The sequence below is a fragment of the Gymnoscopelus microlampas genome, assembly GCF_963454915.1.
Source record: "Gymnoscopelus microlampas genome assembly, chromosome: 8".
NCBI classification, from domain to species: domain Eukaryota; kingdom Metazoa; phylum Chordata; class Actinopteri; order Myctophiformes; family Myctophidae; genus Gymnoscopelus; species Gymnoscopelus microlampas.
Window position 1 is genome coordinate 49,919,762 of NC_139945.1, and position 19,017 is coordinate 49,938,778.

At 43.2% G+C, this 19,017-nt stretch overlaps 1 protein-coding gene across 1 annotated transcript in view; it reads left to right on the top strand.

The window, feature by feature from the left end:
- phldb1b (pleckstrin homology-like domain, family B, member 1b) overlaps positions 1-19,017 on the top strand; it is an 89,931-nt gene that overhangs the window by 15,720 nt on the left and 55,194 nt on the right. Inside the window, 2 exon segments of the mRNA XM_084064115.1 lie at positions 11,822-11,947; positions 17,633-19,017. Of these exon segments, the coding sequence (XP_083920241.1) occupies positions 11,822-11,947; positions 17,633-19,017 (1,511 nt within the window).

The following is a 19,017-nucleotide window of genomic DNA, read 5'->3' on the forward strand; positions in this document are numbered from 1 at the left end:
CTATATATTCGGGTTCTGGCCTATAGGTCAGGAGGTCTGTTGTAGCCCATTCAGAATAGCATCAAGGTACTTCTGTGGCACTTTTTACACAGCTTCCACAGAATGTCATTATGTATAAGATCTGTTCAGGCAAGCTGTCTTATTATTATTCCTCCATAACAACTGCTCCAACCGTTGCATTGAAACATCTGTCATCTATGACACATTGTGTTGACCCTATTGTCTGCAGAGGATGTGGGAAGGCAGAGGAGAAGCCCCTCTGCAAACAGACACAGGGCTGATGTGGATATTGGCTCCCCACTGGCTCTGACAAGAGCACAGGTCAAGCATGTGTGCAGGAAGACAGGACATCACAGCAGTGAATGAAACGAAAGAAGCTGCTAGCGAGGTGTGTGTGGGTGTCTATGTGCGCGTGTGCGTGTGCGTGTGTGTGTGTGTGTGTGCGCACGTGTGTGTTTGTGTGTGTGTGTGCGCAAGTGTGGTCACGCTGGTTTCTGTGGACACACTTTGACCCCATAACCTCTGAGGGCATCAGTCAGTGCAATGCATCCAAACGTCCAGATAGCCGTGCCTTGAGCATACAAACACTACACCAAGGCCACATGTCGAGCTTACAAATAGTTTTGATATTGATAGATAAGGCTCTGCTGGGCCATCTGCCACGGGGACCATGTTTAACGGCAGGGGGGAAGGATTGTCTTGTTGCTCACACAAAAGCAGGAGAAGAGAGGGAGGGGTACAAGGAGTTAAAGGAGTAGAGAGGAGGAGGTGCAGAGGAGAGGACCATTGTTACTGCAAGCTGTAAGCGGCTCCCCAAGACTAAAGAGAGCAGGAGACAGGCAAGATGTTGCATCTGGACCAGATGATTTGATTGTATCAATGTCTTCAGTAAAGATGGTGGTACAGGGACACAGGTTAAAGTACTACACTGTATACCACAGGTTCTCAAACTTTTTCAAGCCACAGATCCCCACATTTATTTTCATTATGGCCATTGACCCCTATTCCAAAAAAAGGGTGTTTTGGTTTAAATTAATTTACACCAAAACATCCTTTGTTATGTAAAGTGTCTTGAGACAACTTGATGTGATTCGCCACTATAATAAAATTGAATTGAATTGAGTGTCATAACTGTACAGTACATGATAAATACATTAATACCTGGAACGCATCTGTGTCACTTTAGATTTCTTTGGCTATTCAAAAATAGCAGATATACAAGCTCATAGCGCGGCCGCGCTATGAGCTTGTAGATCTGCTATTTTTGAAAAATCGTGAAAAAATATTTTTTATATTTTTTTCAAAAAACTGTTAGGATTTAGATTTTTTTTAAGAATCGCCTCAGGTCTTACTGGGTTAATATCAGTTATTGAAACATTGTTAGAATAATCCCTAGTAGTCATTGTCACTTTGTCAGTGATTTCAACTGAATTGAATTATGGTGACATTGAAGTACACATCCCCCTGAAACCCCCTCAATGGACCCCACTCTGAAAACCACTGCTGTTAGTGGCTTGGTCGTAGCTCCACGCTTTGCATCTCGCCGAGGTAATTTGCAGTCATTTCGTTCATTTGTGTGTATTTTACCCACACACTGAGCGACCACATGTGTACAATGTGCTATACCAATAAAGTTGGACTTGACCAAGCTTGGTATGTGACTGTGAGGCTGGTGGCCACTGACTTGGCGACAGTGGCCGGTCACTGATTAACGGTGGGTCTGACTCCTCTGGTTGTAAAACACCTCCCGTTCCATGGCAACCATCAGCCATGTGTCTGGCCTTTCCCTTTGTCTCCAGCTGTTCAGCCGCTTTAGTGACGTCCCTTACCCTGGGTCCAGTGTCACTGCTTTTGTTCGTTGTGCTTAACAGTGAAACCATGATCAGGTCTGTCCCTACTCCCTGCTAGCAATAAATAACTCGGTGTAAATAGTGCTACTGTACATCTTTGTGGTGAGAATGATCCATGAGAATTGATCCATGTTGCAGTTTTGCAGTGTTTCAAAGTGGTACAGGGATGGTGTCCTTAGGTCAAGCAGGAAGTTATCCCCACTGTGGATAACTGTGGAGCACATCATTTTTGCATTGGGTTTTGGATTTCTTTTTCTTTTTTGAGAAACTTATGTTGCTAACTTGCTATATCAGTGGTGCTCAAACCTTTTCATGTCAAGGAGCCCCCAAAATTATATTATATATTTTTCTAAAATAGCACATCTAAGTCAAGCTCATAGCGCGGCACGAAGTGATGCGCTATGAGCTTGTATATCTGCTATTGTTTTATACCGTAGCCAAGGTATGAAAGGAAATCTAAAATGACACAGATGGTTTCCCGTTTTTAATGGGTGAAGCAAATTGTGGATTGGGAGTAACTTTAACTGTAGCCTTTTCGCCAACATTCTTTGTTAAATGACACCAGTGATAATCTGTTCCTCCAACTCCTAATTCTTCAGTGATTATTTTAGCAGGCTTGATAACAATAATAATAGTAGTATAATAGTCAGTGAATTACACCACTTATAATTCCACAGTGTAAATGAAGCATCCTAGTGGCTAAGCCAGTGTAATAGACCTACTCATAATGTCATGGGTTTAAATCCCCTTCCATTTCTATCAATGTTTTGTTGAATTATTAAGGTTTTCAAGGACCTGCTGGTAATGTAATGTGTGTTAGTTCACTGACCCAGCTCAAGGTATACATAAATATACATTTCTTGAGAGTTTATCCGTCTTATCTCTGTAGGAGTCTTATTTGAATAATTGTGTCTAGTTCTGCATGAAGTCATGCAAGCAGAATTTGAAACTTTCCTCCTCAGACTCTGCTCTGATCTCATCTTCCTGGATGTGTCCTTGAGGCTAAACCCAGGGTAATGGAAAAACCTCTTATGGTCCCATATTACCAAACCACAGCAGGAAAAGGGGGAAATTATGGAATATTTGGTGCATAAGCATTTTTCAGATAAGTTGACTTGGTCTCGTCTGCAAACCATTTCTCATGTAAACAGAATAATCCCCCTCCCCGAGGCATCTTTTCGGATAAGATTTGAATGAAGTTGGTGTTTTTCCATCTGTACAACCTGGTTTACAGTATAAGATAAATAATGCAACAGAATTGACGGCTAGATTTAACGGCTTTCATAACTGAGAACATTCCCTTCAGGAATTGGATGTCTGTGGTCTATGAGGTCATATCCTCTCTATTATGTCTCCTTCTGATGACAAATAACACATATAAGTTCTTACAAGACTAGACAGAGGCAGATACTTTGCTACTGATGCAACAAGGCGTTTCATTTAGTTTATTCCTTCCTTTTTTTTGGGTGAGTGAGGACTACATTATCAAATAAATTTTTTTTTTTGATTTGATGCCAATACTTTTGTACTCTTAATCATGTACATTTTGAACATCAGACTTTTACTTGTAAGGGCGCAGTCACACCGAAGTTTAATTCTACCTATGAGGGCGCATTCTGCCAATGCTTTTCAATGGGAACAGAGCGTTGTTTTTTTCAGAAATCCACAAATGGCAACAAACCGCTCCGTTCCCATTGAAAAGCATTGGCAGAATACGCCCTCATAGGTAGAATTAAACTTCGGTGTGACCGCGCCCTAACAGAGTATTTCTGCATTGCAGTATTGATACTTTTACTTAAGTTCAGTACTTCTTCCACCACCACTGGTTCCATTATTAGAATATTATGGTCTATGTTGGTGGAAAGCAGGGAACTTGCAGACGCAGAGGTGACGGGCTGAGCGGAGGCGACTCTTGTTGGAGTGATTCCCAGAGTGCACTCAGTGAGATGAGAGAAAGCAGTTAGACCTTATTGGAGGCTCGGCTCCCCCACAGCGCCGCCGCTGACGGATCAATCTGGCTGATTAACTGGGAGGATTTCAGAGCATGTATGTGACTTCTTGCACACACATTCTCTTGTGCTTTATCTAAACACGCCACACACACACACACACACACACACACACACACACACACACACACACACACACACACACACACACACACACACAAACAAACAAACAAACAAACAAACAAACAAACAAACAAACAAACAAACAAACAAACAAACAAACAAACAAACAAACAAACAAACAAACAAACAAACACGAACACACACACACACACGCACAGACACCTGATTTCATCCCGTGCTCGTGACCCAGCGTTCATTTAATTTAGCCACCGACTGCTGTCCTCTCCTAAATGACTTCAAGCATTCTAATTATTGAAATGGCAGTGTCATATTTCACTGCCAGAGTTTTAAGGTTGAGACAGTCTCTCTCTCACTTCTTCTTCTATCTGTCTCTTAATGCTGGAATACTGTACTGTATATCACTCTGAGGAGGTCTGCTTAGCTCAGCCTGTGAGAGAAGGGATTCTCTCTATGTTGCTGGTTCTTGAAAGCATCCTGAAATGTCAGAGAAACCCCTCCTCTTATGAAGAAAAGCTGCTGTGTTTGAGATTGTATAGCCTATAATTAAGATAAGCCAATTCCAAATTCACGGAGCAGGTGTTTTACTGTTAAACCCGAAGATTCAGTTGATGACATGTTTAAAAAGAGTTCTATACATCTACAAGCTTTGGAAGGTTCTTGTTTTTCAGTTAAGTTGATTACTTCTCAACTCTCTTGTCAAATTGTGGGAAATGTGATGCTCATTAGCCATATTTAGACAGAGTCTAGGGGTGTGTGAAACAGAAAACTAGATGGTTCAACATGAAGTTTATTCATCTGATTATATAAGTTGTAGTTAGACAAAATAAAAATGAAGCTAAACGGTAAAATATGAAGGAGTCTCTTTAACAAGGACCACCCTCTTAGCCTAAAAGGAAACCTGAGAGCCTAACCTTGTCTGCTCCAAGTTCACGTCCTTCTGTTCTTCCTTGTTATGTCAAATGATTTGACCCTCACATGGCCTCAGATCAGTAGAGAGAATGTGACCCCTGGATAAAGAGGCCTTTCAAGTGACTCACAAAATTTCCACCAGACCACGAGGGAGAGACGTTCAAGTAGAAAGTCGAAAAGTAACACACATTGTTCCCATTTTAAAATGCTTCCTACTATATTGTATTCGCAAGTCTGTCGAAAGGGTAGAAAAAAATGCTGTTGCCAAACACAGTTTCTTACCTTATGAACTCTTCTGTAACATGTAACGTACATCTGCACACTTCAAAATATTCTTGCCCAAATGTATTATAAGACCTGCAATCTGTAACTTTAATATCCTACCTGTGACTCAAACCCAGGTCCAGTGCGCAAGCCCCAATTTCGGAAAGTATATTTGGGTAGAGGATAATATACAGTGTGGCATTTTGAGCTTCATGAAATACCTCTGGTCTACCAGTAGTGTTCCTACCCGACCACAATATATACACTTCTCAATAGAAGAGCAGGTAGACCAAGTACAACCACTGCTGTTGTGTCAGTTAAGCCCTGAAGGGCTTTAAATTTCAATAATGACTACCTCCCCATGCATTATCCCGCTTATTACACGGCTACTTAATAAATACATAAATACATTTACCCAAAAGTAACAACAAAACGAAGTATTTCCTTGCTTACGGCAATGAAAGTATTCCATAAGTATTGGGCTGGGCGGACAAGTTCGCCTCGCAAAAACAAATGACGAAATGGAAAAAAACTCGCCCCAAAACACACTCGCCCCCCATTCTATTTACTGCCGATTTGCGTGTAATACCGCCGGATTTGCCCCGGGGCGACTGTGTTTTGGGGCGAGCGTTTTGGTATTCCCCCGTTGTTGTGCCACGATAAACAAGGAAGCGCAGTGGATCAAATAGAATGACTTCTCGGTTATTGCATCGTCTATTTCTCACTTCAAATGTTTTCAAAAACATTCTTGAGAGCAACGTTTAGTTGTAAATGACATTGTTTGTTTGTTTACATGGCTGTCATGTTGGATAAAGCATATAACCAAGCAGCACAGGTTGACATGAGCAGGTGTTCTGAGTCTCTGATTACACAGGGGTCCGTTATAGAGCTCATCGGTCATTATCCAGAAATAATGACCGATGACTGACCAATCAGAATCGAGCATTCAACCAAGCCGTGTAATAAATGGTGTTAACATGCTCTAGTATACAGACTGGTCAAAATAACATTTTATTCACACAAAGCAAAGTTATGGATTGCAGGTTTAAGGAAGTAACCTGACCAACTCACAAACCATAATTAGATGCTCATCGCCTTTCAACTTCCTTTGTGTTCATTCTGCAGTGTGTAGCTCTATCATTGACTCTAATTACGTCGTCTTCTTCACTGACGAGAACCTTACGTGCGTCGTGCAATGCATAACTGTACTGTCAGTAAGGCTCTGTGAGCACAACTCATGTTACAAAGTGCTTCAGTTGACTATACGCTGACCATCAGTAATGATTGTGCATCCACAAAAAAAGTGGCAAAAGCGACAAAGCTACAGATACGAGCAGGTTGTGTTATGAGCCTAGCTGAGCTCTCCTCTCTGTACATGGTTTATTGACTTTACACTCTACCTTTCGTTCTTGTGCAATTATAATGCGAGGAGCTGTGGTTTCATTGTATGAACATTGTGTGGGTGCTATAGTCTAATGAATAGGGCAGGCTACTGACTGTGTATGATTTATAAAGCCAAGTCCTGTAATTCTTCCACCCACCCCAAGTATTTGATGCATGGGCCTAGTTAGCATGTCCTCATATTATAAAAGGTTCCCAGGGACCTTGATAAATACCCAGAGTCTCACAAGACCATAAATCTACAGCTACGGTGTCAAAAACCATAGTCTCGTCGACACATCGTCAAGTGTTTGGGGGGAGTAGGGGATCCATCTTGGTGAAGAGGCTGCTGGCATTTTAACAGCTGGATTGATGAGTGCTAATTGGCATCCAGGGACTGCTGGTAATGGACCTGAGTCTTTCACAGAAACCTCAACCACTTAAATATAATACTTTGTTGTACGGCAAATGTTTTAGCAAAACAGCGGATCTACAAGCTCACAAAACAACACATCATGAAAAAAAAGTGTATTATTTGTTTTTATAATGACTGACATGCCCAAAATAGGAAGGTTGGGTTGTAAGTGGTTAAAGTTGATATGTCAGCTGTGAAATAAATAATTTGTTAGGCAGCAGGCCATAGAATGGCATCCACCCTGCTTTGTTATTTGTTATTCACGCGTAGTCAAGTTTTGCCCGCAGTATTAATATTGATCACTCTCTGCTAAAATGTCATCATGTTTTTCTCTGCTTGGCAATAATATCCAATTTTGTTACATACTCTGTAATCATGGATGTTGGTGACAGACAGTGCAGATCCTAAATAATGCCCTGTCGTGACATCCTGAGTTCAAATACAGCTTGAGAATGTGTGATAGTACATTACATTTTAGAAAACGTAGTAGTAATACTAATAGAAACCTTATAATCCGTAAGTGTACATTTTCTCTTGGCTTTAGTGTGGTAGATCTAAAAAACAGCGAGTAAGAGAAGCTGAGAAAGAACACAGTCCCTGGTGGTTGTGAGAACTGTTTCCTCATGTGTTTCAGAGACCTCTTTGTTTCGCTGACTCATCCTCACGGGCTGATCCACAATGCCCCCTCTCCTGTCACAGATCACACACACACACACACACACACACACACACACACACACACACACACACACACACACACACACACACACACACACACACACACACACACACACACACACACACCCTCCTATTGCTGCTGAGGTCTGTGAGTCTGAGCCCTTGGGGGTGGGATGGGGGGTATTGAGTGGCAGCTGCCAGTAGCATCAGGGCTGAGAGTCTCTTGTCATTACTGTCACGTAGGCTCTTTACCATGCAGCCTCTCTGAGTAGAGAGCTGCTGGGCTGTGAGGGGGTGCAGCTACACAGATATCCTTGGTGTTAATTTAACTCTGTGAGCGTGTACAAATGGAACCAAATGGACATGCAAATGGATAAACTACCGCAGAGGATTTTACTGTGTATTCCTGCCTGATAGCAAGTTAACGACACCCTAGGAATCCCTATTGTGAGCATGACATAATAGGCGAGCATTAGGTGAAGAAAATAAAGCAAACTTTTGACAAAAATAGCCAATCTACTTGCTTGTAAGCTTGTAGAGCGGCTATTTTTGGTAAAGAGATTTGGTGTAGAGGCAAAAAAAAAACTTGGGCGGCCGCGGTCAACAAAGTAAATAGATGTAAGTGGTTAAGATGCACACATACATTGTCTTCCTGTATGCTACATATACCTGCAAGTATATGTAACATACAGTATGTGTATTTTGGGTTGCTCAAGCGCAAGTCTATTTTATTAATTTGACATATGTATGATCAAACACTTGAACAGTGTTCAATGGACTTCACTGTGGGTTTTAGACTGTAACCCCCCGAGCTATGGGATTTAATGGTGGGTCTGCTGCATGGGCTGGGATGTGTGACTGTTATTAACCACAGAGATCATGTACTCACAAGTACTGGGAGTGTCTGTGACTCAGAAAGAGAGACAGAAGATGGTGAGACACAGAGACAGACAGAGACAGACCAACAGTTTTGGACACTCACAGGCTTCGTGCTGAAGGAGAAAAGGAGAACACAAAGAGATTGAAAGAGTATAGAGCCCGACCGATTTGGCCAATATCATTATGATCGATTATTGAACCCAAAAATCTGACATCGATTGGGCCCAATGTATTTTTGGCATTGTGTCAGGAAGAATTTGCATTGATAGGTAATTTATCCTGTTGAAGACTGAGAGATATATATCTCTGTTTAGCAGCACTGGGCAGCCTGCTCCGTGCTGATGACTGGGTTTATCTCAAACTGTCCAATCACATCACAGCAGGACAACAACAGAGCTAAATTCAGACAGCAATGAACGTCTGATGGCTTATCTCTTTATTGAGCTCCTGGCTCACATGGTGGCTGATAAGTGATGTGTTTTGTCATTTCCAACCTGACTGTGAGTGGTTGACATTGACCTGTGTAGCATGTGAGTAATCCAGGTAAAGAGTCTAATGTGTCATTGTTAGTGTGGTGTCTGCTCTAGATTAGATCGTAGCTCTTTGTCTTTCTACGTGAATCATGGAAACACACAGAGACGGCGTATTCCCCATGAATCATGACATTGAATCATAGTACAATTGAGAACCACAGAGCAAGGATAATGTTTAACAAGCTTGCAATGCTAGCACCGGTAGTGATAAGTTTCCCCAGGTATCACTGTATCCGATTGCTCTCTCTCTCTCTCTCTGACCAATTATTATTAGTTATATAAAACAGTATGTAATTATGTTCTTTGGCATAGAAATAACACCGCCTTCAGAGTTGAAGCATTCAATGTGTTTTGCAGATGAAGAAAACCACAGATGAAATCTCCCATGTTCCAATCTCTCAGCTGCCCTGCCCACTGGCTCTTCATCTTCAAAAGTATTCAGTGTTTGCGGGGGAAAAAACTAAACAAAAGTTCAGGCTGGTGACCCTGGTTGATATGAATCTGAGTTAGATATTTTTTATCATGAGCAAGCTGTTCAGTTCAGTGGAACACATTCTACTGGAAGTAGGTACAGTATAATGGAGTGTTCAGTGTGGTCAAACATCAAACATAATTATTATTCTACCTGTTAGCCAACCGTCATAGGATTGTTACATCAGACCCTTTGTGCTGTGGGTGCATTCGGAAATACAGCACTGAGCGCTCTGGCCAATTCAAACTAATAGGCAAGTGCGCTCCGGTGCGCAATTTCCAAACGCACCCAATGTGTTATGATGCTGACTTGCTGAGAAACCATGGCATACAGCTACACAACATTAGGACAAAGATTGTGTGTGTGTGTGTGTGTGTGTGTGTGTGTGTGTGTGTGTGTGTGTGTGTGTGTGTGTGTGTGTGTGTGTGTGTGTGTGTGTGTGTGTGTGTGTGTGTGTGTGTGTGTGTGTGTGTGTGTGTGTGTGTGTGTGAAAAAGAGAGAGAGAAAAAGAGAGAGAGAGAGAGAGAGAATATGATATAAATAAATTAAGTTAACCATGTAAGCCTGGTTTATTTATACTTCATTGTACGGTGGTGTTGCATGGCGAAAATGGCCGATGTTATGAGCTTGTAGGCTATTAAATAGACTGTGTTAAGTTAAATAACATTTTAGTCAGACAAATTGGTCTCTAAGTGAAGGAGATACAAGGTGGCATTCCCTGGTCATGTCCCTGGCACCCTGAGCCCTCATGTGGTTGGATTTGTGTTGTGATGATGACAGAACAGAACACACAGTGCTGGGGCTTTCAGTCCACTCTGAGTATTTAGACAAAGTGTTTAAAAAGCTGACACAGTTTCCTACAGGAGAGACGCAGGAGAAAGGAACTGGAAGGAATTGATTCTGCTGGCAAGCAATAGACCTTTTTGCACAATTCCAGGTTCCATAGTAACGGGTGACGTCAGACTCATTGGTGGGTAAAACGGTTGAGTAAACAAACAATCAAAAACCTTTGGCTTGTTGAGAATTGCTCCACTAATTGAGGGCTGAACTCCAGCAGTGACTTCGAGCTGCTTGAAAATATTGAAGAAGAAGGCATTTTGCTCCTGACCGCTTTGCCCATCAGCCCTACATGACCATGACAAATAAAAGATTTATTTTTGGGCTTTTTATGCCTTTATTATTGATAGGACATTAGGCTGACAGGGAATTAGGAGAGAGAGATGGGGTGTGACACACAGGAAAGGTCGGGACTCGAACCCACGGCGCGCTGTCAGGCTACATTGTAGCCTAGGTGCCCGGACCGCTACATCAGCGGTCTGGGCCATGACCATGACGGTTGCATATACTGTACACTACAATAGAATATATTAGACCACATGAACCCCAGCATCCATATTCTGGGCATGACATAGTAGAACATTCAGCAAAATGCACTGCGTTGTGAGCTTGTAGATTGGCTATTTTCGAAGAAGAGATTTGGTGTAAAGAAAAAAAGGAGGGCCCTAAGCACAGACCCCTGGGGGACCCCAGTATACATACAGTATAGGGTTTAAGTGGTTAAAGGGATGTTTTTCACTTTTACATGTTTGGGGTACTTTTTATGTCTACTTGGGCTTTTGTGAACACCCCAGACAGTTTTTAAGTTGCTTGATTCAGTATTTAGATATTTGATATTTTAACAGACACGACCCCTTCCTATACAAACCCATTGTAACTTCAAACTCACTTTTAACCATGTTAGATTCATTGAAAACACCCGTCTTTGGTTCTGGTGACTGATATTTTTTTATTTTCCCCAAAAAATATTGTATTCAACATTTGTAGAATTGGCCTCAGGTCTTAATGGGTTAAGTTGAATGTACAATACCAAACATCTTTAAGTTGAATATACATTAGAATATATTAGACCTCTTTAAGTTGAATGTATTGTATATTGCCTTGCCGTACCCTACACGAAGAAGGCTCAATTCAACCTCACATCAAATAAAAAGTCTATACCACACAGTATGAATGACAGTACACAGCTATGGGTATGAATGTTTGGTGGCTGTGGTCCACCATGCCACCATCAGGGACTCTGCCAGAACCGGTTTGATACCAGTAAACCCTTTGAACCCTCTTGTCCTCCTGTTGGCTACGTCTGTCACCTACTGTACCATGCTGTTATGACAACTCTCATATCCAGTGTTGTTACTGGATATGTTATACATTTGTTTATCTTATTTGTACATTTTATGGAAATTAGCAGAATATAAATCCTTAGTCTGATTCTGGTTCTGCCACGCTGCAGTGTCTTAATGTTGACTTTGTGTGTGTGTGTGTGTGTGTGTGTGTGTGGGGTGTTCCAGGCTGTATGCTGTGTTTCGGGCAGTCAGCCTTCTTCCGTTTCAACCACCCTGAGGAGGCGTTCAGGATGAAAAGTATGATGCCCTCTGGAGGAAGGGGCACCTCTGGAGATTACAGACTACGTACAGGTACTGAAAAACACACGCACACTCACTCACTCACGCACTCACTCACCCCACGTACACACTGCTTCCAAAAGACCCTTTTCACAGCAGACATTTTGATGGGTAAACACCGTTGAGGGTAGTAACATTGATTGTGTTTCATTTAGGTCTTACTACTGTGTACCAGCATGGACAGCTCCTGTACAGTTAACTTCTTGCTGGCACACAAAAACACCTAAATCAAACACACCCACAATCAACTTTATTACCTTCAGCTGTGTGTAGCCGTCAAAATATCTGCTGTGAAAATGACGGGTCCATCATCTATTTTACTGTATTTTAAGATGATGACAAGAAGAAACTCAGTCACTCTTTAGGCAGAAGTGCAGCGATACCTAAAAGTGAGAGTCTTTTTCTTTATTATTTCTATAAACACAGGCCTTATGTGAGCAGAGGCACACTGACCTGTTGTCATAGGAACAGTACGCCTTAAAGGAGCGCAAACGTCCTGGTTTGTGCGTGGCCTGTGCGGATGAATGGTCAGATTGTGTGAGAGTCCTGCAGAGCTGGCCGCCAGGCGCAGCCGCAGGGGGGCCTGGTCTTTTACAGGTGCCTGTACGGTGTACGCGCAGCAGTAAGCCTCCCATTAACATAAACCCTTCACTCTGTTCCCGAGTTGGAGGGGTTGAGATATGATAGCAAGCCTAGCATAGCACAGCATTGCATGGCAGCCAGCCTGTGTGGTGCCTGACTGGTGCCTCAGTTCACACCATGCATGTTTTATGAGGAGCTCATTCCACCCCGTCTCCAGGCAAAGTTATCTGCAGCAAGATTGTGTGTGTGTGCGTGCACGCCTGTGAGTGTGCTTGCATACGTGCATTTGTTTGTGCACTTGTGCTTGAGAGTGCATTCTGGACATCTGACACACACACACACACACACACACACACACACACACACACACACACACACACACACACACACACACACACACACACACACACACACACACACACACACACACACACACACACACACACACACACACACACACACACACACACATAGGATCACTGACAGTATCTTGTTATTTCCTTCTTTTCCTGTTGTCACTGCCTACCATGTTGTGACGAGTTTAGCTCTCATGTTTACTGGGTGTTGTGGACTTCCTGGCTCTGTAATGAATGCTTTCCGTTGTTTAGAAACGTAGAATTTTCCTCAATTATGCGTTCCTGTTGTGCTTAAACCAGCTTGTATCATTTCCATGATCTGGGAGTGGTAGGATAATGTCCAGATGCTATCTGGAAATTATTGTTCAGTCATAATCTCCTTGGATAGACTATAAAAGCACACAGTACTCTTTGATTTCAATAATAACTTGTAATAAAATAACTTATATATCACTTTTAGAAGAAACTGAAAGGGTTTATGCAATTCTTTCAAGCAGTAAAATTTGAGCCGGTAGTATACCGCAGTTGCTAGGCGGTAAAGTTGTTTTAAAGGACTTTAACCAAATTTGAGCCAGAAGTAGACAGCAGTAGCTTGGCGGTAAAGTTGTTTTAAAGGACCGTTTGAGGGGCATAAACAATATGATATTGAATATTATTATTTTTTTTAAATTCATGGTGTAGATTCTTTTAAACAAAACAATCACAACTTGTCATGAATAAAAGACAATTCCAATATTTTTCAATTGTAGTTCATAAATAAAATCAAAAAATCTAATCATTTCCTTTAAAAAAATGTTTTAAGAAGTCATGAAAATGTGCCTGATTATCTATGGTTTGGAACCAGGCTAAATGAAAATAGCAGATCTACAAGCTCACAACGCGACGCGAAGCGACCCGTTGTGAGCTTGTAGATCTGCTATTTTCATTAGTTTGGGTCCCGGGCAAACGTCTAATTTCTCTTTTGGGTCTTGAGTTAAAAGGTTTGGGAACCACTAACTGCTCTACAGAGATTCCAGTATTCTATAACCTACTATAGTCTAGTTCATGTTGTAAAAATTAAATTCCTAAAAGTGTTGTTGAACTGTCTGTGACAAGCCCCATATTCTGATGATGTTTACCATCCTCTCAAAGCAAGCAGGCTGCTTCTGTCATTGTCACTTTGTTAGAAAAAAACAGCCCTAGCCTACATCAAATAAAGATACATACACACATTTTGTGGATGGAAAATGTTTATGACTCATAAACAATAATATGAGTAAAGCTTGTGAATGTGAAACTGGCTCGTTTAATTTTTAAAGGAGTAGTTCACTTTTTTTGTTTTTTTGATTTTGTCGCATTCCTAAGCCAATAATTTGATGACAGGTGGAGTCAAAGAGTATCCTACTGAGTCTCCTATTGACCGATGACCCGTCATCAAATTATTGGGTCAGGAATGCGACAAAAACAAAGAAATCTCCATGAACTCAAGGCTTCATGGGGTGTGTAATTGATAGAAAATAAGTAATGTTTTGGAGGTATTACTCCTTTCATCATGAAAACATAATGTCACATTAATTTGGAGCTGGGTGTTTTTACTTTTATTACAAAACCTGACTCTAGCATCATGACATGTGAAATCCATTGCCACGGCCCTTTAAGACATGGTCAGTGCCCGCCCCGTCAGTCACAGGAAGGGGAGGGGAACGGAGTCTTAGATCCCATAGCCTGGGAGAGACACGCGCGCTGTGATTGGTTATTTGGTTGTCAGGCAACCGTTTATGTCGAGTGTCTCTGTTATTTTATTACGACAGCAATTCTCTGACATAAATTACCCTGTATGAACGGCAGTCATTTGCCCGACTAATACAAAACACACAACGAAGTGAAGTTACAATGACAAACGAAGGCTTGCTTTGACAATAAGCTGTGTTATGTCTCTGTGAGGCCATTCAAGACTATGCCAGCTGATCTGTGCCAGCTGATCTGTATATTAATGATACTTTAGTTAAATGTTAGGTTATACATGTACGAGTTTACACGTGTACAAGGTGTCCAACTAGGTTGTGTAGTAGGGAACTGGGTTGTTTAGTTTAGCACATTGTAATATATAAAACAGAAACAGATATCCAATAAAACAAGTTAAGGAAGAAGCCAGAAGTCTTATTTGGAATCCTTTTCTTAATGGAAGAGGTCATTAAAACAGCATACATTAAAAGGTCAATGAGAACAACACAAAATAATGCAAGTTTACAGGGGGAGCAACTGTGCAATAAAGAAATAAAAACACAGAAACTGCATAAAAGAAGAAAAAGACAGAAAAACGAATTTGTAAAGATTACACATCAGAACTAAATCATATGGACTAGTAGAACTACAGTGAGGGACAAATTATAATGTTTTTATAAAATTGGAAAAACGCTATGTTACTTTCTAGCCGTTGCCCGCACACCCCCGTTAGCGCAGGCTGCTCAGCCTCGTCTTTAGTAAAAATAAAAAAATACTCTTTCGCTACTCACCAAAACAAAGACGGTTTTAAAATGTTGAAATCCTACTTTCTTTAGTGGGAACACTCGGAGCCCCCCGTCTCACGTCTAAAATACACTTTTTGGCCAGAAAAGAAAACATTTCACCGGAAGGAAAAAATCTGGTCAATGGACTTTTTCGATTGACAAGATCTGTAGGGGGCGCAGTGGAGCAACTAAAACAAATATTTCTTCCGGTGAAATATTTTATTTTCTGGCCAATAGTGTATACAAAAGGTGGGGGGCTCCGAGTGTTTCCACTAAGGAAAGTAGGCTTTCAACATCTTAAACCCGTCTTTGTTTTGGTGATTAGCGAAAGCGTATTTTGTATGTTTTTACTACGAGCGTGCGCTACCAGCCTGCGCTACCGGGGGTGTGCGGGGAACGGCTCGAAAGTATAACATAGCGTTAAGGAGAACTCCTTCTAACGCTCTAATGGACCAGAGCTAGGTAAAAAAGCAGCGTTCTCTCTGGGCTATGGGATTGTACCGTAGCGTAGCGGTGCGTTGCTGTGGCACATCTCGCCCGGCTGGCTGACATATCAGTCGGCCAGTGGTTCTCCTCCTCCCAGCCTTCTTGGTCCCTCTGTGGAGAAGCGGAGTGGAGCCGGTCCCGGTCCGAGCGATGATGGAGGCTGTGTCTCCTCACCCCACTGTACTATGTGCATTATTACTGCTATGAAAGTGACCGGGTCGCGTTTTGATTCGTGCATGTGAGTACCTAAACCCCACTCAATTACACTGGGAGCGACCGTCAAATCATGACATCATTGCAAAGGGTCTCCACCGCAAAAACGATTGCAATCTTATTTATTTCCGAACTGTCATCGTCTCCAATTTGCTTTATTATTATTATTTTTATATTATTTTGAATTATATTACTTTAGCCCTATTAATTACCCTTTGATCTATCCTGTTACCCACTATTTTTTAAAGAGATACCTTGTTTATTTGCTTCAGTACATGCCTATATGACCTGTGAGTATGTAAAATAAATCCCCAAAAATCAATAAACAGAACGTAAAAAAACCCCCCTTAAAAACATCTTTTGATCTACCGATATAATAACCGGCAGATCTTAATGTGTTTCCATGGACAGAGTTAATTGTGGACAAGCTGTCATTTAACAGAGAAACTATGGCTGTTGAATGGACAAGGCAGAGAGCCACTCTATTCTTCTCCCTGTTGAACAAGCAGAGCTCAATGCATTATTTATGAAGCTTATATGTTTTAGAGCAGTTTTGAAATATGGACACGTGTCTTTGCCAGGGGATCTTTTTTTTTTACTAACAGCAGCACTGAGGGGAAATTAAAAAAACTGTTCATGGGCAGCTACTCTGTCTATTCCCTTCCACAAGGCTAATTATTTTTGCTTTATATATATGTCTATTATTGTACTTTACTTTTCCGCTGCTGTTGTTTCCCTCAGCACTTTTATACCACTAAAATCCATCTTCAAGTTTCAGCACAACCACACTTTTACTTGATTTCATTTTCCACTTATAAAGATCGGTCCGATCCCATCCCAGTTTGGAGACCTGTGTCTTGGTGGTGAAGCTCCCACGTGGTTGTCATGTCCGTGTGCCCGCTTTATAATCTACCATGTTGACATTAGAGAGAGACGGTGAAGATTAGATTACCCTGGCTGTGTCCTGTGCTGCTCTGGGCCACATGGTAATTGGGTTATACCGGCACATTTTCCCCTGTTCCCTATCCACACTACAGCTCTTTGCTGTTCTGCTCATCTGCTCCTCTGTCCCCTGCATCCTTCCTTCCTCCCTTCCTTATCTCGTCATCTTGTCTCTACATTGGACCGCGAGTGGTACTGCAGCAGTGGAAGCCACTTCTATAGTAGAAGAGTCATTGAAAGCACTCGTGTTAAAGAGCTCAGGTCCCTTTTATGAAGTGGAAGTGGAACTGTGGTACTTCATTCAAATGAAGGGGCCATGTATTCAGCCTCTCTCTACATTTAGATAACATCTAGCATTGAATAGTAACATCTAACATTGAATAGTGGGCTGTAAGAGCAACATGTCTCTTATCTTTTGCTCTGTATCTAAAATAATTATCTCCAAATGTATGAATTGCATTGATGTATTCTATATACCTGATTTGTAATGATGATGACGTGAAGCTTTGTACGGTATTCATTCAGGTGTGTAGGCTATACATATAATTGACTGTGACTTCTGTGTCAGTGTGCTATGCAAGAGATTACTTAAAAGCTATGCTGATGTTGCTTTCATTTCATTCCTCCAGACTCACAGAGCTTGGTCAATGGGAATCACCAGCCCAGTCTGGCCCAGTCTCCCCCAATCCCTGGAGAGAGAGTCCAGTCTGAGCACAGTGCCATTGTCAGCTCTATCGAGAAGGACCTCCAGGACATCATGGACTCCCTAGTGATGGACGACCCCCAGCCTTCACCCTCGGAGGCCAGAAAGCCTCCCGGGGGACAACCGATCCCCCACTCTCCCCTCTCCCCCATGGTTAACGGAGGAGGGAGGTATCTTCTGTCCCCTCCTACCAGCCCAGGGGCCATGTCTGTGGGCTCCAGCTATGAGAACACCTCTCCTCCCTTCTCCCCCCTCTCCTCTCCCTCAGCTGCTAGCAGCGGGAGCATAACTAGCCCCTCTCTCTGTGGAGGACCCCAGGACCAGAATGCTTCTCTCCCTCCAGTGCCTGTCCGCTCCTCCAGCTACAACTACTCCACCCAACCTCCGCCCATCCCTCAGCCACGGACCGCATTGCCTAACCACAGTGGAAGCGGCGGGCCTCAGAAGTTTCAGGAAAGCCCCAGGCTTCAGAGGAAGGCCCTCCTGGAGGCTCCTCCAAGCCCCAAGCCAGGTCGTAGAGGACTGGGCCAAGATGGCAGTGAGAGCCCCCGCCAGGTCCACCTACTGTCCTCCACTGAATCTCTCAGTGGTAGGAACATTGTGCCAAATAGCCCCAGACTCACTCCCAAATTCCCCACTTGCGCTTCCCCATCCAGTCCCAGGACCAAGGCAGCCACGGTGCTCCAGGACCGGCCTGCAAGCCCTTACAGAGATCAGGGCGGTCTGCTAGACCGCTCGCTCACTTCCAGCCCCTCCCGGCAGCTGTCGCAGCCTGGCAGAGCCTTCCAGCCTCCCCTGGACCCTATCGTGCACATCATCCATGGTTCCCAGCTTCAACAGCATCCTCGCATGCTGCAGCCCCCCGAAAGCCCCCGCATGACCAGAAAGACCCTGGAGCTGAACGGGGACGGCCGAGGCGGGACTGCCAGCATGAGGGAGCTCCCCCCACTCAGCCCCTCCATGGCTCGGAGGGGAATCCCAGTACTCCCGGGGGCACTTCCGGGAACTGTTCCGACCCTGAGGACCCCGGATGGTCCGTCGATTCCAGGCAAGCTGGTCCCCGACAGTCCCCGGCTCCGTCGCAAGACTGGCTCCCCGCCGGAGGAGCAGTATGGCGGCAGGGTTGTCCGAGCCCCGAGTCCCTCCTCCCCTGCCCTACCGCTGATGGATGGTGACGGCGGGTACAGGAAGGCCAGCTTTGGGAACGTCCTCTCCCCTGCTTACAGCCTGGGCTCTCTGCCCTCCTCCCCCATGGCGAGCCCCAGGAGCCACAGGAAGATGTCAGCAGGAGCCAAGGAGCTTGGGGGGAGG